The 16,698-nt window shown below is 45.7% G+C and overlaps 1 protein-coding gene across 1 annotated transcript in view; it reads right to left on the bottom strand.

Moving 5' to 3' along the window:
* Positions 1-16,698, bottom strand: part of MYO7B (myosin VIIB) — a 64,317-nt gene that overhangs the window by 21,636 nt on the left and 25,983 nt on the right. Inside the window, exons 22-40 of the mRNA XM_009993519.1 lie at positions 16,407-16,508; positions 15,906-16,082; positions 15,160-15,369; positions 14,102-14,269; positions 13,761-13,841; positions 13,132-13,259; positions 12,334-12,460; positions 11,365-11,484; positions 9,865-10,038; positions 8,821-9,048; positions 8,237-8,404; positions 7,593-7,710; positions 7,372-7,498; positions 6,542-6,711; positions 5,548-5,729; positions 4,633-4,760; positions 3,927-4,084; positions 2,869-3,022; positions 1,217-1,372 (exon numbers count right to left, since the gene is read on the bottom strand). Of these exons, the coding sequence (XP_009991821.1) occupies positions 1,217-1,372; positions 2,869-3,022; positions 3,927-4,084; positions 4,633-4,760; positions 5,548-5,729; positions 6,542-6,711; positions 7,372-7,498; positions 7,593-7,710; positions 8,237-8,404; positions 8,821-9,048; positions 9,865-10,038; positions 11,365-11,484; positions 12,334-12,460; positions 13,132-13,259; positions 13,761-13,841; positions 14,102-14,269; positions 15,160-15,369; positions 15,906-16,082; positions 16,407-16,508 (2,876 nt within the window). The remainder of the gene's footprint in view (positions 1-1,216; positions 1,373-2,868; positions 3,023-3,926; positions 4,085-4,632; positions 4,761-5,547; positions 5,730-6,541; positions 6,712-7,371; positions 7,499-7,592; positions 7,711-8,236; positions 8,405-8,820; positions 9,049-9,864; positions 10,039-11,364; positions 11,485-12,333; positions 12,461-13,131; positions 13,260-13,760; positions 13,842-14,101; positions 14,270-15,159; positions 15,370-15,905; positions 16,083-16,406; positions 16,509-16,698) is intronic.

Here is a 16,698-nt window from a genome sequence, read left to right as displayed (position 1 = left end):
CATAGCAGAGGGGTTGGAACCTGATGATCTTTAAGGTCCCTTCCAACCTTCACCATTCTATGGTTCCATGTGTGCAGCTCTGTACTACTGAGTCAAACTCAAGACTCATCCTCAGGCATAAGGGTGTTAATGACCTGCTGCCTCACCAAAGGAAAGCCAAGGGCAGGACCTTGTCAGTGACAGCTCAGGATTTAATTTCAATCTGCCTGCCCTTCAGCATGTTTGAAATACTCAGCTCTGGGGGTCTGCTGATTATGTGTGATGCTGAACTTTGAAAAACATGGCTAACTCTGTGGAAGAAAAAAGTGAATCTGTGAGGCTGACCTCTCCTGGCACTTCAAAATGTCTGTAAGACAATTAAAAATAACCATCATTTTAAAAGGATGTAAAGAGAGGAAGGAAGGGAAGAGTCTCAATATTTTAGCCCTTGTGATTTTTTAGCACCTGATGAGTGGTTGGAAAGCTCCATGGTGGAGAAGGAATAGGGGGTGCTCGTTGACAGCAGCTGAACATGAACCAGCAGCATGTCCAGGTGACCAAGAAGGCCACCAGCATCCTGGCTTGCATCAGGAATGGTGTGGCCAGCAGGAGTAGAGAAGTGATGGTGCCCTTGTGCTAGACACTGGTGAGGCCACACCTTGAGTCCTGTGTGCATTTCTGGGCCTCTCACTACAAGAAGGTTGTTGAGTTGCTGGAGCTTGTCCAGAGAAGCTACCAAGCTGGTGAAAGGTCTGGAGAATAAGCCCTATGAGGAGAGGCTGAGGGAACTGGGATTGTTTAGTTTGAAGAAGTGGAGGCTGAGAGGAGATCTCGTTGCTCTCTACAACTGCCTGAAAGGAGGTTATAGGGAGGTGGGAACTGGCCTCTTCTCCCAAGTGAACAATGACAGGAGGAGAGGAAGTAGCCTGAAGCTGCACCAGGGGAGGTTTAGATTGGAGATTAGAAATAATTTCTATACCCAGAGAGTGGTTGGACACTAGAACAGGCTGCCCAGGGAGGTTGTGGTAGAGTCACCATCCCTGGAAGTGTTTAAAAGAAATACAGATACAGTGTTTAGCAACATGATTTAACCACTGAATGTGTAAATTAGGTTATGGTAGGGGGATTTAGGTGATGGTTGGACTTGATGATCTTCAAGGTCCCTTCCAAACAGGATGATTCTATGATTCATTACTTTTGTCCAGTTTGGGCTGGCTATGTGCCAGATTGTGTTTACCTCATCACTGTCTGAATCCTCCGACTGCATTCCAGGGCCAGTGTCTCTTTCTGACGTGTCTCCATGAACTTCTGGGCATGTTTCAGCAGTGACTTGCTGGGTGGGAACAGGCCAGTGCAGAGCCAAAGGAGCTGCCAGCCCTTGGTCACACTGTACCTGTGAACACAAAGCAAACAGTTTAACCACACACACAATATTTGTCTGACCACACACCAGCTACAGGGAAGGGAAGCACAGTCCTATCGTGGTGTGTTGTGCCAGTCAGCAGGGAGCTGTAGATCCACAGAGCCTTCTCACAAGAGCTGCAGCCTCTTCCTGTGCAACAGTCACAGACCGAATGCAAAGACAATGGTGCTCCTAAATCTTCATGACAGTTGCAAATCTTATTAATAAATATAAGCTCTAGTTTAACAGTCGTCTTGGCAGCAATGATCCATGGCCATTCTCTTGGAAAGCCACTGTCAATTTGCTGTTCAAGCTCTTATTTCTTTGGATTGTGCTTTATCAGCTGCTTATGTTCACCTGCCCTCTGGGCTTGCCCAGCACCTGCACGTTGCTTGTAACTGACTTGCCCTTACTGATGCTCCTGCTCTGAAAAGTGACATTGTGTCATGAGGTCACAGTTCTAAAAAACTCCAAGTCTGTACAATTTTCAGGCAGAAAGCTAGTTCCTCCAGCCCTTGGACCTGTGAAATCTGCCAATCACGTCTCTCCTGGCTTCTCAGCCTAGGCAGCAGGGAAGGCTCTGCAGCCAGGAGGTCAGTCAGTTGGCCTTCAAAACCAGGAGCTGAACCCACTTCAGCTGTGTCACAGGGACCACCCTGCAAGGCCCAATGGTGCACAGTGGGTTTGGCTGGGAAAGCCAATGGGCACCAGACTGCTGAATAGAGAGGTCCTGGCTTCTTTCTTCCCATTTAGTTGCCTAATTTTGCAGATAAAGACACACTATGTTAATCCCATTTATACTCTATAGATCAGTGGTGTTTGTGCCTCAGTGAGAACGTGACATGGTTCACAGGGCAGTAGCCTGTGAAGGGTGAAAGATTTGTTACTCTGGTTGTTCTAGTGAAAATAATATGGAAATAGCCACCTTTCAAGCGTTGTTCTTCCACATAAGTGAGTGCTGTTGAAATAGTGAATGACCCACTGAACTAAATTGGTGAGAGTACATCAGGCATGGCACTGGCACCATGGTTACAGACTGTGCATTAAATAGCCTGCAAGATTCACTGCACACATGGAAATTTACCATTTAATAGTTACACACATGGTAAAAGTTCCACTAAATTTAATATCTGTGGAACAGTAAGAAAGAAAATAAATGACCAGTAGTTCCTTCTCTAATTTTTGCAGTGACACACTGCAGCTAGAAACAGACAAACCATTCCATTCTTCATGATTAGTATTATTTTAAGCTTCTTTTTGCAATTCAGTTCTCCTGCAAGTTGGTGAAATTCTCATTTTAGGGGTGTGGACGCAAAACAGCAGCTTGTTTCAGCAACTTATCCATGTGCTGGATCCTGTATAACCAACCTGCTCTGCAAGCCAGTTGTGTAACCTAGATAATATAACTACTTCAGAGTATTGGTGGGAAATGATCTAATGTGATCTACATGCTTTATATATATATACACATGTCCCCAGGTCAGTACCTGTTTCTGTTCTCCGTCAGTTGCTTCATAATCTGACAGTAAATCTCATCCCGCAGGACTTCCTCCTGCATAGCTGCAACAAATATCTGGTCAGTGACCTCCACAGAGGAGTGTGCCTGCTTTGAGGGGTAGTCCCCCATGAATTTCATGATGGGTGAATGTCTTGTAAAGGCCAAAAGTGGGAAAAGTTTGGAAGGTATGATTTATGAAGACAGACTGAGGGAGTTGGGGTTACTCAGTCTGGAGAAAAGAAGGCTCTGAGGAGACTTTTTTGTGGCCTTCCAGTATCTGAAGGGGGCCTACAAGAAAGCTGGGGAGGGACTTTATAGGACATAGAGTAGTAGTAGAACGAGGGTGAATGGATCAAAACTAGAGGTGGGTAGATTCAGATTAGACATTAGGAAGAAGTTTGTCACCATGCAGGTGGTGAGACCCTGGCCTGGGTTGCCCAGGGAAGCTGTGGCTGCCCCATCCCTGGCAGTGTTGAAGGGCAGGTTGGATGGGGCTTGGAGCAACCTGGGCTGGTGGGAGGTGTCCCTGCCCATGCAGGGGGGGGTGGAACTAGATGATCTTTAATGTCCCTTCCAACCCAAACCATTCTATGATTCTATAAGGTAAATGGGAAGTCTCACCTGCATCTTAACATATCAGTGACTGCTGAAGTCACAGTTGCAAATTCTGGGAGGAGGGTGTGGAACATATTCCCTACCTGTGTCCTGCTCCCTTTCCCTGTACAGCAGTCACTGCTTCACTGCAATTTGTGCAGCACTATCTGCCTGCTCTGGTCATCTGCCCTAAATCTCACTTCTTCCTAAAGCCATTGAGAGATGAAGTGAGCCATCAGGAGTTGTGGAGCTTTGGGAGGGAATAGAAACTTTTCCTCTGTAGACAAAGGAAGCAAGGCTAAGTCATGGAGAGCTGGATACTCCCCACCTTGATGTAAATGTATCTCTACTCTGGATGCGGGATTATCCCAGTGGAGGTGAGTTCAGAGGAGGTCGCTAGCTCTTCCTTCCCCTGAGTGCCCTCAGGCCTCCAGAAGAAGAGTGAAAGGATATCAGTGAACGCCTGACAAGCCAAGTCCCGAAGATCAGGGTCTGTGCACGCTGCCTTCAGCAGGGGCTGCTTCAAGGGCTCCTTGGAGTGTGCCCACAGCTGACTGCGCCCACGGGACTTCTGGAGAACTGCTTTGCTGATGGATTCCTTCTCAGGAGTCCTGAGTGAAGACAAGTGCAGGCAACACAAAATTACTGGGCCAGTATTGCTAAGAACATAGGAGGTCAGACTTTATCTCTAGGCATGTTCTTTCCTAAGGCAGTGAGTGTGTATCTCCTTTGATTATGCAGGCCAACAAGAACAGGAAAATGTAGTTTCTTGTGGATCCAGAGGGGATAAGGCTTGCAAAAAGAGGTTCTAGAATACTAATTTTTCCCTTAATGTCCAAGGCCTGAGATGTTGCGTATCCTTCCTAACTGGTAAGTGTAGATGAAAGGGTGAGAAGTAAGAATAAGGCCTGCTGGAAAGAAGTAAGTCCAGGTGTGGTCCTTCTGCTATTCACTTCTACAAATGCACTTTGCATTTCTGCAAACGATACAAGTAGGCCACATGCCAGAATCTCTGCTCACCCAGTCACACAATTACAGGGAGCTAAGAGAAGGATCCTAATCAGAAATGGGAGATGCTGTTACTTCCTAGGCTTTAAGCATCACCAAAAAGCAATCAAAACATTCTTAAGGCAGGCACACACTACACAGAGAGCCTCACCTGAAGTGTTCATAGGAAAACTCCTCCAAGGTGTAAGGCTTCATTTTGAGATCCTCTTCATCAGGTTCGTCCACAAAGGACTTCTGTGAAGCTGTCCTCCTCTGGTCTGGAGACATCATCAGCAAACTCTGGAATGACACAGCATGTAGAGATGTCACATGGACATAGGTCTCTGCGCATATTGTCAGGTGTTACATACATGCTAACGGTGTGTACTGAGCTGGAGTTCTCTGTGCTGCAGAAGAGCTTCTGTCCTCTAAGCAGCATCTTTCAGAGACTCAGGAGATACTTTAGATTAGGAGACTTAAGCAAGTAATTTCCAGACACCCAACAGCAGTAGCCACCAAAATATGTGTGATTATCCAAAGCAATACACTTGTTGGAAGTGGACCTGCTAACCACTGATGTGTTTTTCCACAACTTTTTTAGCTTTTTACTTGCCAGCATCCCATCCAATATACTGAGGCTCCAAAATTGAAGACAAAATTGTTAGCAGAGTGAGTGGTCAGTGGAAAACCTTGTGTTGACTCCCTCCAAGGCTATATTCTTTGAAAGCAACCTCTGCACTTGGAGCTTCCCTTGACACCTAATATATCATCACCAATCAAATTCAACTGCAGACCCATTGCCACTAATTGCTACCAATTCCAGGTGCTGAAATCCCTCATGGGGAACAGACAGTTATTTTTAAAGTCTTTGCTTTTGTGCAAATGCAGTCTTGTCTTTAGAGTTTGGCCTAGGTTCAGTTTTGGTTTCAGACAGGACAGAATGAAATGCTTTGCTTCAATGGGAGGTATAGAACTTGTCTGACTTTGGAGAAACAATTAACTTCCAGTTATAAATTCAATCATATTTAACACTGTTATTATCATTTATCTTCCAGTCTCTTCTAAGACAGTGCTCAACTTTTCTTACCAGCACTTGACTAGAGGGTTTTGTCAGAGAAGGGATGATGTAGATCTCTTCCAAAAATACATTCCCTGTTTTTCCTGTCCTTTCATTCTGGGCAGAGATCCATCCAGAATTTTCATCCAGCCTTTTGTCTTTGCTAAGGATTAGCAAGTCTCCCTTCTTGAAGGCCAGGATGGCAGAGTCTTCTGGAAAACAGCATAAGGGAGTAGTGTTCAGGCTGGACAGTCCAAGAAATGCAAAGGGATTGCAATGTGAAAGACAGGACAGTTGTATTTCGAAGGCTTGAATTCAATTAGCAACAGGAAGTGATTTGTGTAAATGCAGCTAAGCATCCAGCAATGCTTCAGAGAAGTCACTTAAATTTCCTCTGACAGCCTGATTTTGACCCACTAAGAGCAATGGCAGAACTCTCTTTGATTCAGATGGACACTGAGTTTGTGTCTAGAACTGGGGGCAAAGCATGGAAAGAAACTCACTGCTTGTAAGGAATCTCTTCTGTTCCAATTAACTACACGCCATAGAAACTTCCAGTTTACAACCTTCGTGAAACTTTCCTGGAAAGTATTTACAAGGACCCCAGATCCAACTTCCTGGTATAAGCAGGCTGAGTTGTTGGATATTGTAACTTCTAAATAAAATAGGCAAAGGAATAGAGTGGAGAAGGAATTTGGATGTTTGCATGTCTTAAGTCAAGCTGCCTTATTGTTTTGCTGATCACTAGGCACTCCTCCTGGAGCAAAGGGACTCTTGCTGAACTTCTCCCAGCTCCCTTTGGGCTCTATCATAGAATCATCATAGAATCACAGAATGGTTTGGGTTGGAAGGGACCTTTAAGATCATCTAGATCCAACCCCCCTGCATGGGCAGGGACACCTCCCACCAGACCAGGTTGCTCCAAGCCCCATCCAACCTGCCCTTCAACACCTCCAGGGAGGGGGATCAAACAAGTGCTGTGGTTTCTTTCCTCCATACCCTGTAGTAAAGTGATAGGACTTACCTTGGGATTTTTTCTCATACATTGCCATGGCAAATGGTGATCTCTTCTTCAGTCCTTCCAGGAACATGACCACCAGCTCAGCAATGACAACGCTGTTTACAGACGTCAGAACAAACTCCTCGGCACGAAGGGTGATGAGAGTGCAACTCTGTCCAAATGACTTCACTGCCCTATGTTTTATTCAACAGTTTGTTACCAGAGCATCTGAAAAACTTACAGACCCATCTGCAATCACAGCCAAGCCACCTACATTCCCTGGCACAGAACTCCCTCACAGTGAGCAGTGGTAGTTCTTGATTTACCTTCTCATGGGTTGGTAGGTGTTCAAGACATTCTGGACCCCACCATGTTATGTACAAAACTGCTTCATTATAGACAACACTGCTTTTAGAGTAACTGGGCAACTAATTAAAACTGTGTGCCCTGAGGAAGCCAAAGGTTACCCTCTTTCTCTCAGTTATCCAGTTCAGGTTCATCACGTCTAGGGAGTACATGAACTCTCAGCATATGTAAGAGACAGCAGCTTTATTATGCAAAATATTTGGAGCATTCTGGACTTGATGCCTGCCTGTGCTTCCTTCTACCTTCCTGATAGAGCAGGATCATCTTTCCTTCCACCAGCTGAGTATATTCAGCCATTTCAGTGTTTCCTTTCCAGGCTCAGAACCTGTCCCTTTGCTTCCCAGCCCTAGGCTAAATCACCTTTCCAGGCTCAGATCAAATCACTTGGCAGGACAGTGGAGAAAGGCCACATCCCTCCTATATGGAAGAGTCTTTTTGAATACAGGCAGAGATGCCTTCTTCAGATCTTGGCTTTCTGGGGCACTCACCTGTTGGTGTGGATGCCTGTTATCTCTGGGAAGGTGAGCTCGAGGAGCCTCTTTTCTGACTCATCCAAGAAGCAGATACCTTTCCAATTTATGGCAACTATAAAGTAGTTCTTGGGTAAGCTGGGACCTGAAAATGCAGAAAATAACTCCTTATCAGTGCCATCCAAGTCCTTCTCTCTTGATCTTATATCTGTCCTCTACTCGTAGGTTCTAGACATTACCTGAGAACTTAGTAACTTCAAAGAATCGAGAAAAAAGCAAAGGCCACTGGAAACGAGCAAAATCTACAAGTTGTTCCTTCACAGCCTGACGGGAGAGACGGTCCTGTGTGTATGGGGCCTGCAATAGCAAAGGACACCCAAGGTTTTCTCATTAAAATTTTGTTTGCAAATCTTTTGATGTACAAACAATAAAGAGCAGGTCTGATCCCAGACGTTCCCAAGCCACATGCAGGTGAGGCTGCCCACAAGCATGTGGATCCCAAATTTCCCTCAGATCTCCCCACTGACTGACAGTCAGTCTAACACAATTTGGGTGCTTTGGAAATAATTCCTGTAACCCAGCCAGATCATTCCATCTCATGCCCATCCTGACTTAATTATCAGATGTGGAACAGAGAGCCTTAAAAGATACTCTATTCAGAAATTAAATAGACTTTTTTCATTGTGTTTTCAATCCTGTTGAACCCTATACAGTAGAGTGAGTTGAAAGTTCTTCACTCTCCAGTCTTAATTAACTATTCGGGATATACAAACAGAGATGTTTTTCCTTCTTCCCTCAACAGACTTCGTAAGAGGAAATGGTGAAAGAAGCAGAAACTGGTCCTTGACGGTGGTTACCCAGAAGTGCCAGACAAAGCTCTTACCTTAGCATGTGTGTAGGTTATAAGGCTCACCCACTTTTCCATGGGCTTGGATCTCAGCTGTTTCACTGGGATATATTCATGAAGCACCTTCTGCACAAGTTCATTGTGGATGGAATCTCCAAATTGGATGTAACAATATTTTGCACCTATCTCCACCAAATCCTCCTCCTGAAAAAATTGATTGATTAAAAGAGGCCTAGAAAGATGTCACAGATTCCAGCCAGCCTCCTTCAACCTTGAAGCCAATTTAGGAATAGGGTTTATCCATTTTTGTCTGGATAACTTGACAGTCACCCAGCATAAGGATAAATTTCATGCAATCATAGCATCAAAGAGATTGTTATCAAAGCCATTTTAAAAGGACCTAAATTGCCCCTTTAGCCATGCATACAGCTGCAACATGAACTGAAAGTTGCAGAAGTAAAACAGGTATTAATTACAGCTGCCAGTGTGCCAATGGTATGATCACCTGGACAGGTGGGAAAGCTTCATAGCCATGACAAACTTAATTCATCTGTTGCTTTTTAACATGGGAAATGATAATGTAGCTCCATCTCTTGAGGAGGATGAAGAAGAAAACTCACCTTCTCACAACGGTATTCTCCAAACCGGATGCCACGGATTACTTGGTGGTAAATGAGGTCAGTGCTGACAGGATCCACCTGGGAGTTGTGCCAGGGGGTGAAGATTTCCTTTCGGAAGTAGAGGCGCCAGGGTGTGTGGCGTTGGTGCGTGCCCTGCTCCTTGGCCAGCTGCTCGCACTGGGAGATGGCATCCAGGACATGATCTCGTCCCCCACCCAGAGACCACACCTAGAACACAGGGACACTGCTTTGGATCCGAGCTAAGCACAACAAACCTAAAACTCCTGCTCTTCTGACAGCAACAGAAACCTTGAGAAGGTAAGCAGAGGGATGTGCAAGTTGTACTTTGCGAAATATGTTTGGGTTTTATGCACAAGGATGGTCTTGGGGAAAATAAGTTAACACAAAGCAGCTCTGGTTTGTAATCTTTGGTTTGTCTCCTTGAACTTTGCTCACCCCCTGTATGCACTAAGGTGCACTTGTCCATGCATGTGTCGCTGCAATCCAAACAAAAATGCCATCTGTGAATTAATTTCGTGGCAGTTGGTGCCTCACCCTGAGCACCAACATGTCATCCTGCTGTGTGTGTCTGTTCTAGGGCATCACTGTGAAAAAAAAAGCACAGAGGCTGAAATGCCAGCCTGTGAGCTAACAGCACAGCCCTGGCAAGATCCCTTGTGTGACAGTCCTGCCAGCCCCCCTGTCCCAGCAGCTCTGCAGTGCCACATGCCTGCCGGGCAGGGGGCACAGAATGTGGTGGGGGGACCACAGAGCTGCACTGGCCATGGCTGGGAGCAGGGACACTGATCAGGTATGTGACCTGGCAAAGGCAAATGCTCAGCCAAGTGGATGCCCAGCAGAAAGGCAGAATAAGATCATCAGGTCCTGTGATTCAGTTGGGATTGGGAACCAATTTGGTCCGAGCATAGGGCTGGGATGGGGTGTACTTCCAGGATTCAGGGGGAGTCCTCAGTGGGGCTGGGCAGACAGCAGCAGCTCCACAGGAAGAGAAGAGAGTTTTCTTTCTCTTTTTCTGCACTTTACCTTATCAAACACAGCAATGTAGAGTGAAAAACCAAACACATCCTTCAGTTTTGTTTTATCTGATATGAATTGGCAGATCTCTTTGGCAATGGAAGCAGAGTCTGCAGGGACAGTGATGCTTTGGCCGTTCATGAGGGTGACATTAAACATAATGGGTTTCTTCTGCTTTGTTGCCTGTAAGTCAGAGTCAAAAGAGAGAAACAAATTATGGGCAAACTCTACTTGTCTGTGAGGAATGAAGAAGGCTGAATGAAGATTTAAGAGCTGCACACACTGTACACCCCATCCAACAATCTTTAAGTGAATCTCCAAAGCCCACATGGTCTCTTCAATGCATGGTGAACCTTGAATATAAATTACATCCCTGGAGCAACACTGGAATCAAGTTCTCTCCTCCCCCAGCTCAGGGTAGTTGTTTATCACGTAACAGTGCAGACAAACCTTTTGTGAGCCTGGTCACCTTTGGCTGCAGCCTTCCAAACATCAGTGGAGATGTGGCCTGAAGCAGGCATCTTGCTCAGGGAGACGTGTGTTAGGCAATGAGATTTAGGAGGGAATTGAAATGATGTCTTCTTATAAGGGTTGATAGAGTGGGGGAGTGGTGGTGGTGGTGATATGAATGTGTCTGTGACTTCTAATTCCTAGGGTGACATTTAAAAGAAGGGAGAGGGTGCTGATGTAGCCCTATCATGCACACTTCATTTTAAAAGCTGAAGTCCTGTTCTTTCCACACATGATGGTAAGAGCTTCCTTCAGGAGGTGGTTCTGGTTCCTCAGTGGATGGAAGCATCTCCCTGCAAATCATGTGTTGCAGCTTTTAACTGACATCCTCCACTGGATTTAGGTTAACTGAATAGCCAGAGAGGTATATCTAAGATGTCCAGAGCGAGGCAGTGGGTCTTCAGTTCCCTTGTGCAATTGGTTTCCATTTTTGGACTTAGGACAGGTGAGTAAATACAATCCAGCATAAAATCATAGAATCACCAAGGTTGGAAAAGATCATCAAGTCCAACTGTCAGCCCTGCAACTCCTAACCACTAAACCATCTCCCAAAACACCATGTCCACCAGTTTTTTTAACACCTCAAGGGATGGTGCCTCCATCACCTCCCTGGGAAGCCTGTTCCAAGGCCTCATCACTTTCTGTGAAGGCATTTTTTCCTAATATCCAGCCTGAATCTCCCCTAGCACCACTTGACCCCATTTCCTCAAATGCAAGTCAGTTGTATTTAAATCATATATTCTAGCTGCCCAGGAACTGACTGCCACAGAGGTGGTGTCTCACACAGGTGAGAAGACAACGTCCCTTTAGAGGTGATTTTAGCAAAGAATGGCCAGGCAGCCTTTGGAGAGACTGACTCCATCCCCTTCCAAAGCCTAATAACACATTCCCTAGTTAGTTCTGCAAATGAAGTTACTTTTCCAGGCACTTTTCATGGAGGAGAGGGTGGTGGATAAATGACACATATAAATATAAATTATCAGAAGGGGAGTTGACTACCTGAAGTTCCAGCCAGCTTGGAGGTTCAGTCCGTGCTCCGTTGACATAAGTACGTCTCAGACGTTCAGCACAATATGGTGCATAGCCTGTGGGCCCGTGGTGGATGAAATTCAACAGGTACTATAGGTACAGAACAGTAGAAAGAGTTAGGAAGCACTAAACCTCATTAAACACAGTGACCTTCGAGTTCACCGGCAAGTACTAAAGGTTAGGGGTGGGACTAGTGTTTTGGAAACAGAGGCTTTTGACACCAAGTTTTCATAGAATCATCACAGAATAGAATCATAAACTGGTTTGGGTTGGAAGGGTCCTTAAAGATCATCCAGTTCCAACCTCCCTGCATGGGCAGGGACACCTCCCACCAGCCCAGGTTGCTCCAAGCCCCATCCAACCTGCCCTTGAACACTTGCAGGGATGGGGCTTCCACAGCTCCCCTGGGCAACCTGGGCCAGTGTCTCACCACCCTCACAGAAAATAACTTTTTCCTAATGTCCAACCTGAATCTCCCCTCTTTAAGCTTCAAACCATTGCCCCTTGTTCTCTCACTACACACCCATGTAAGAAGCTCTACCCCAATTTTTTTCCAAAACTTCTGGACTACTGAGAAAGGATGTGTCAGTCTATTCTCTATGTTAACTGTGTAATGAATATTAGACAGTGGAGGCTTTCTTCTTATGATTAGGTTAGAGCAAAGGTTAATGTTTCCAACTGAAGAGACAGGTTCTTTGCAGATTACAGCTCTAAGCAGAACCAACTTGTGGGGTATGACATGAAAAAGTGAGCACTGCAATAATTTATTTAAATTCCCAGCTCAGCATATGAATTGAGACAGTTTCTGCTAAAATCACAGCACCAGCTCCTATGGCAGCCAAACAGTTTATGTGGCTATTTGTATCAAAACATCAAAATGCATAAGAAATCAGATCAGCTGAGGCATTTCAGCTGCTGTCGGAAAGGTTGGGAATGTACCTTCACAAATGTGTCTGAAGGAGGAAAGCAACCAAGGCAAAGTGACAGAAGGATCCAGCCTCGAGCATAGCTGCTTCTGTTGCTGTTTTCAGTGAGTTGTTTGCAAATCTGGCAATAAATCTCATCTCTGTAATGAAACATATGAAAACAACAGATAATGATTCACTGTCTGAACTGTCTTTGGTGACATTTCCACTGCAAGCCTGGCATGACTGCAGCATGATGGAGTGGATCTGAGCTCAGATACTACCTGTAGTGAACCAAAGGAGAAACTATGTCATGGCTTTGGCAGGAAAATATTCAGTGTATACTTGGTGCCTATTGCCACCCCTTGTTACTCGAGCAGTTTGAGTGCAATTCCCATGCTGGAATACCTTCTGTGACAAGTGGAGGGGCTCTACAGGGACAGCAATTGCTGGGTTATCCAGCCATGAAATGGCATTGCTTGACCCCCATATGTGACACTTGCTCTGAGCTCTCCACACTGTGCAGCTTGTGTCTCATGGCTCTTGTCTGTCTGCTGATCTGTGGATTTAGGATAAGGACAGGGAGACACCAGAAAAGGCAGTAAGCAAGTCATTCTGTGTCCCCTCTGAGAAAGGTGAAGCATTCTTCCATGAGGTGTGTGGCCTACAGTCTCAGTTCTGTGTGACTAGCCTGGGCTTTCAGTCAGCAATCCCCAGAGATAAATTTGAGACATTAGCATTTGGAAAATGAACCAGGACTGTGGAAAGTGGGTGCTGGATTTCCTTGATGTAATTGGTGCCTGGTCCTAGAAAGGAGGTACAAGTGTCCTACCTGATGGCAGGGCGCAGGATTGCATTGCCAATAATGAAGTGCACTTTTTCTAGGTTGGACATAGGTCTCTCAGAGATGGAGTTGTCCTCTTGGAAAGCCTCCTCTCCACTCCTCAGCTGGTCTGTCACCTGAAATAAACCAAGCAGAACCCCTGACTGCTCTAGAAACCTCCCCGGTTACTGGGCAGCTCTCCCAGAAATGAGAGACACTCCTTCTCTATCTTTCTGACTAAAATTCTTTCTGCTCAGTGCAGGAGCAGTTAGAAACAGGCCACATTTCACCCTCTGTCAAGCTAACTCATAAAATGCAGTGTTAAAGCACTATTACTGGCTAGCAGAACTTTCTGCACATCTCTCAGCACGTGGCAGTTCACAGTCTGCTCAGGGTTTGGGCAAATAATACCAACAATTCTCAGTAAAAAATGGTTCCCTGTGTCCAGCAGGAAGGAGCAGAGTTTATCTGCCTGAGGATGAGGGGCAGCACATGGGGGCAGTTTCAAAGCAAGAGCAGAGCACCAGGTATCCCGTGTGCAGGGCTGCACTGCCTTGGTGGGGGAACAAGTTTCCAGGTCTGAAGACAGGGTTCCAGGCGAAAAGACTGAACAGAAGCAATTTATTTCCACCTCTTACCTTCCCTGTCAACTTGGATGACCGTTTCAGCTTCAGGGAAGAGATACCCTTGGAAAACTTGTTATCCTTTCTGCTTTCTCTCTGTAACACACATTACCATTATTAGCTTAATGCACAACAAGAATGATTCATTAAGGAAGGAAAGATGATGTTTTTGTTTTGTTCCCTCCTGCCAGAAGGAGATGCAGTGTCCTTCTAGTACTGACAAGGGACCTACTGCCCTTCTGGCATTTCAAGGACAGGAGCATGAAAAGAGTTCCTTTACTTTTCTCACTTTTGGTAGAACAGCACAGCAACCAAAGAGAGCAAATGAAAATACAAACATAGCCTGCTCCTCTCACCATATTTGGGCTGTCATTCCTGAACTGGACCTGATTTTTCCTGCCAATTGTGTCATATATCTGTGTCATCACGGAGCTGCTCTTGGAGGTGGCATTCTTGGCAAACATTGCTGGCTCTGGCAGGTCCCCCATGAACCTCAGGATGACAACCCACACGACTAGAGAGGCCTATAGTGGCAGAAAAAGCACAGTCAGAACATGCCAAGGCAACCAGTGGCCTCATGCCATGTCTTCCTCTTTAGATGAGGGCATTTTCATCTTTTACCCAGTCCAAGCTGTTAATATTGCCGTTTCCTCCCACCATTTACACAAATAATTTAATTTCATGTGAAACAGCACGAGAGCAATGTTCACAACACTCTCATGCCAAAGGAAGTTCATCCCTAGTAGGCATGTCAGATTTGCTCTGTGATTGCTGAGCCCTCACCACTCCCTTTGCTGGCACCTTGAAGGTGTACAGTGGTGAGGAGGAGGAACCTTGGCTGAATGATGCTCTGAATTGTCTGCCCCCTGGACAGACAAGCAGTGGAGGGAACTCTCCTGGCAGCCCTCACGTCCACAACTAGAAAGCCAAAGAACAATGAAATTTTTGCAGCAGGGATTCCTTCATTCTGCAAGGCTGCTGAGCACCAGGAAAACTCCCCTTCTCAATCCCCCTCTAGTTCAAGAGGAAGACTGGGCCACCCATTCTGTCCTAACAGACCAGCTGCCTAACAAGAGCAAAGGGATGAGTAAGCTTTTATGCTTCTTCTCTCCAGTCTGTTTTTGCCCCCAAAGGGTATCTGGAGAAGTCAAAATAAACCTCAGAGTTGCCTCTTAAGGCAGTCTAAAGGTGACCAGAGCTCTGGTGTTGGGTAGGTATCTGGGGGAAGTGCCTGCCTACATGGTGCCAAACAATGCTGATGAGAACTAGTACTTTTGTACTAGAGCTTAGGACCATCTGTGTGGCTCTGAAGTCCTTGGTTCCCAGGGCTGTGCCAGGGGTAGGGGGATCCAAGGATGAGCATTAGAAGCCAAGGCTCTGGAGAGAGCAGGTTCAACAAGAAGGAATAAGATACCAGGACATTGTCCTTGTCATCATGGTAGAGTAGTGGGTGCCGCAGCTGTCTCCGGATATGTGTATGTGTAGATGACCCCTGGAAATAAGTAGCTGCAAACTTTGGGAAGGTGTACTCTTCCAAGCCATCTGCTTCCTCATCTAGCTCCACACTCATAGTAACCATGTCCAGGTCCACCTCATTCAGCTTGTTAGGCTTTGTTTCCAAGTCCTGTGCAGAACATGAGAAAGAAGCATGTTTTCTTTCTCTGGACTCTAATATTCTTACTATACATTATTTTTCCCCCCGTTTTTTTCTTGGCCATAAGTCCTCTAGAATTTAGCCTTTCAGCTAAGCCCAAAGCCATTTTCAGCTGCTACCAACAGATCATTTGGACTCAAGAGATTGTCCTTCTGAGGTGCATCCATTCCCAACTTGCAGCTTGCTTCAGGCAGAAAATCACTGAGAACAGTCAGCAGAACATCTGCTTGGTGCCAAAATGGCACTATTTGGTGAGAGTCTGCTGGGCTAAAGAAGCAAATGTGTAGTAACTTCTAAAGATGCACAGTCCCAAATCACCATGTGACCAAAGCCTTTTGGGAACTTATCTTTGAATGCAGAGCCCAAAGAGGCATTTTGGATGACTAATTTGGGTGTTTCTTTCACTGTACAAACCTGCATTAAACAGAATTGACCAGTGATGAAATTCCAACAAAGCCAATGGATGAGGGATGAACATGACCCATTACCAGCCTGGAACTCTGTACCTCAAAACCCAGAGGAGCCTGTCCTTCTTGGCCTCCGATCATAGAAGGCAAAAACCCAAAAATTTTGTCCACCATTTCTTGGTCGCTGATAACATCATGATTTGTTGGTTTATTGGCAAGAGCATTCCTCCTTCGTCTTGTTTCTTCCTCCTCTTTCTCCAGCATAATCAGGTGTTCCTTTAAACATAAAAGCTGGTTAGGAATAAAAGGAATATCATTCTGCTAGAATGACCAAGGGGTTATGACAGTGAGGTCCAGCTCTGCTCATGCAGTGCTGAAACACAGAATTCCTATTAGGAATTTCAACATCTTCCATCTCAGGGCTGTAACAGCTGTGCATGTTTGGCTAAGGTGCCAGCTCATGCTGCAAACAGAAATGTGCATGTGTTTGCCTTGTCCCATTTCTAAACCACCATTACAAATCGGGTTACAACTATGTGTGGGCAAACTATCTAGTCAGCCGAGGAACACAGCATTCAGTGTTCTTCCACCCACAGTTACCTTTTCTAATCTCATAGCTTCTTCCCTTGCTTGTACTGGTCCAAGGACTTGGATGAGACGTTTCTCTTCTTCCAATCGGATATTCCTGGCTTCCAGCCTGTGCTCATTCTGTGGACAACAGGACCATTCTGTGACTGTTTCCAAAACTGCTGAGCCAGCTCCCTTCTGCCATTAACAAGCTACCCAAGCCAGGACTTTATCTGACTCTGTTCTGGATTTGGCATTTTAAGGGACAGGCAGAATCCTGGAGGCTGCTGTTTGTACAGTGTTGATCCAGAAAGGAACCCACCGC

The sequence above is a fragment of the Chaetura pelagica genome, unplaced genomic scaffold (assembly GCF_000747805.2).
Source record: "Chaetura pelagica isolate M959 unplaced genomic scaffold, ChaPel_1.0 scaffold192, whole genome shotgun sequence".
NCBI lineage: Eukaryota > Metazoa > Chordata > Aves > Apodiformes > Apodidae > Chaetura > Chaetura pelagica.
The sequence above is the reverse complement of the archived record's forward strand: the minus strand, read 5'-3'. Positions and strand labels throughout refer to the sequence as shown.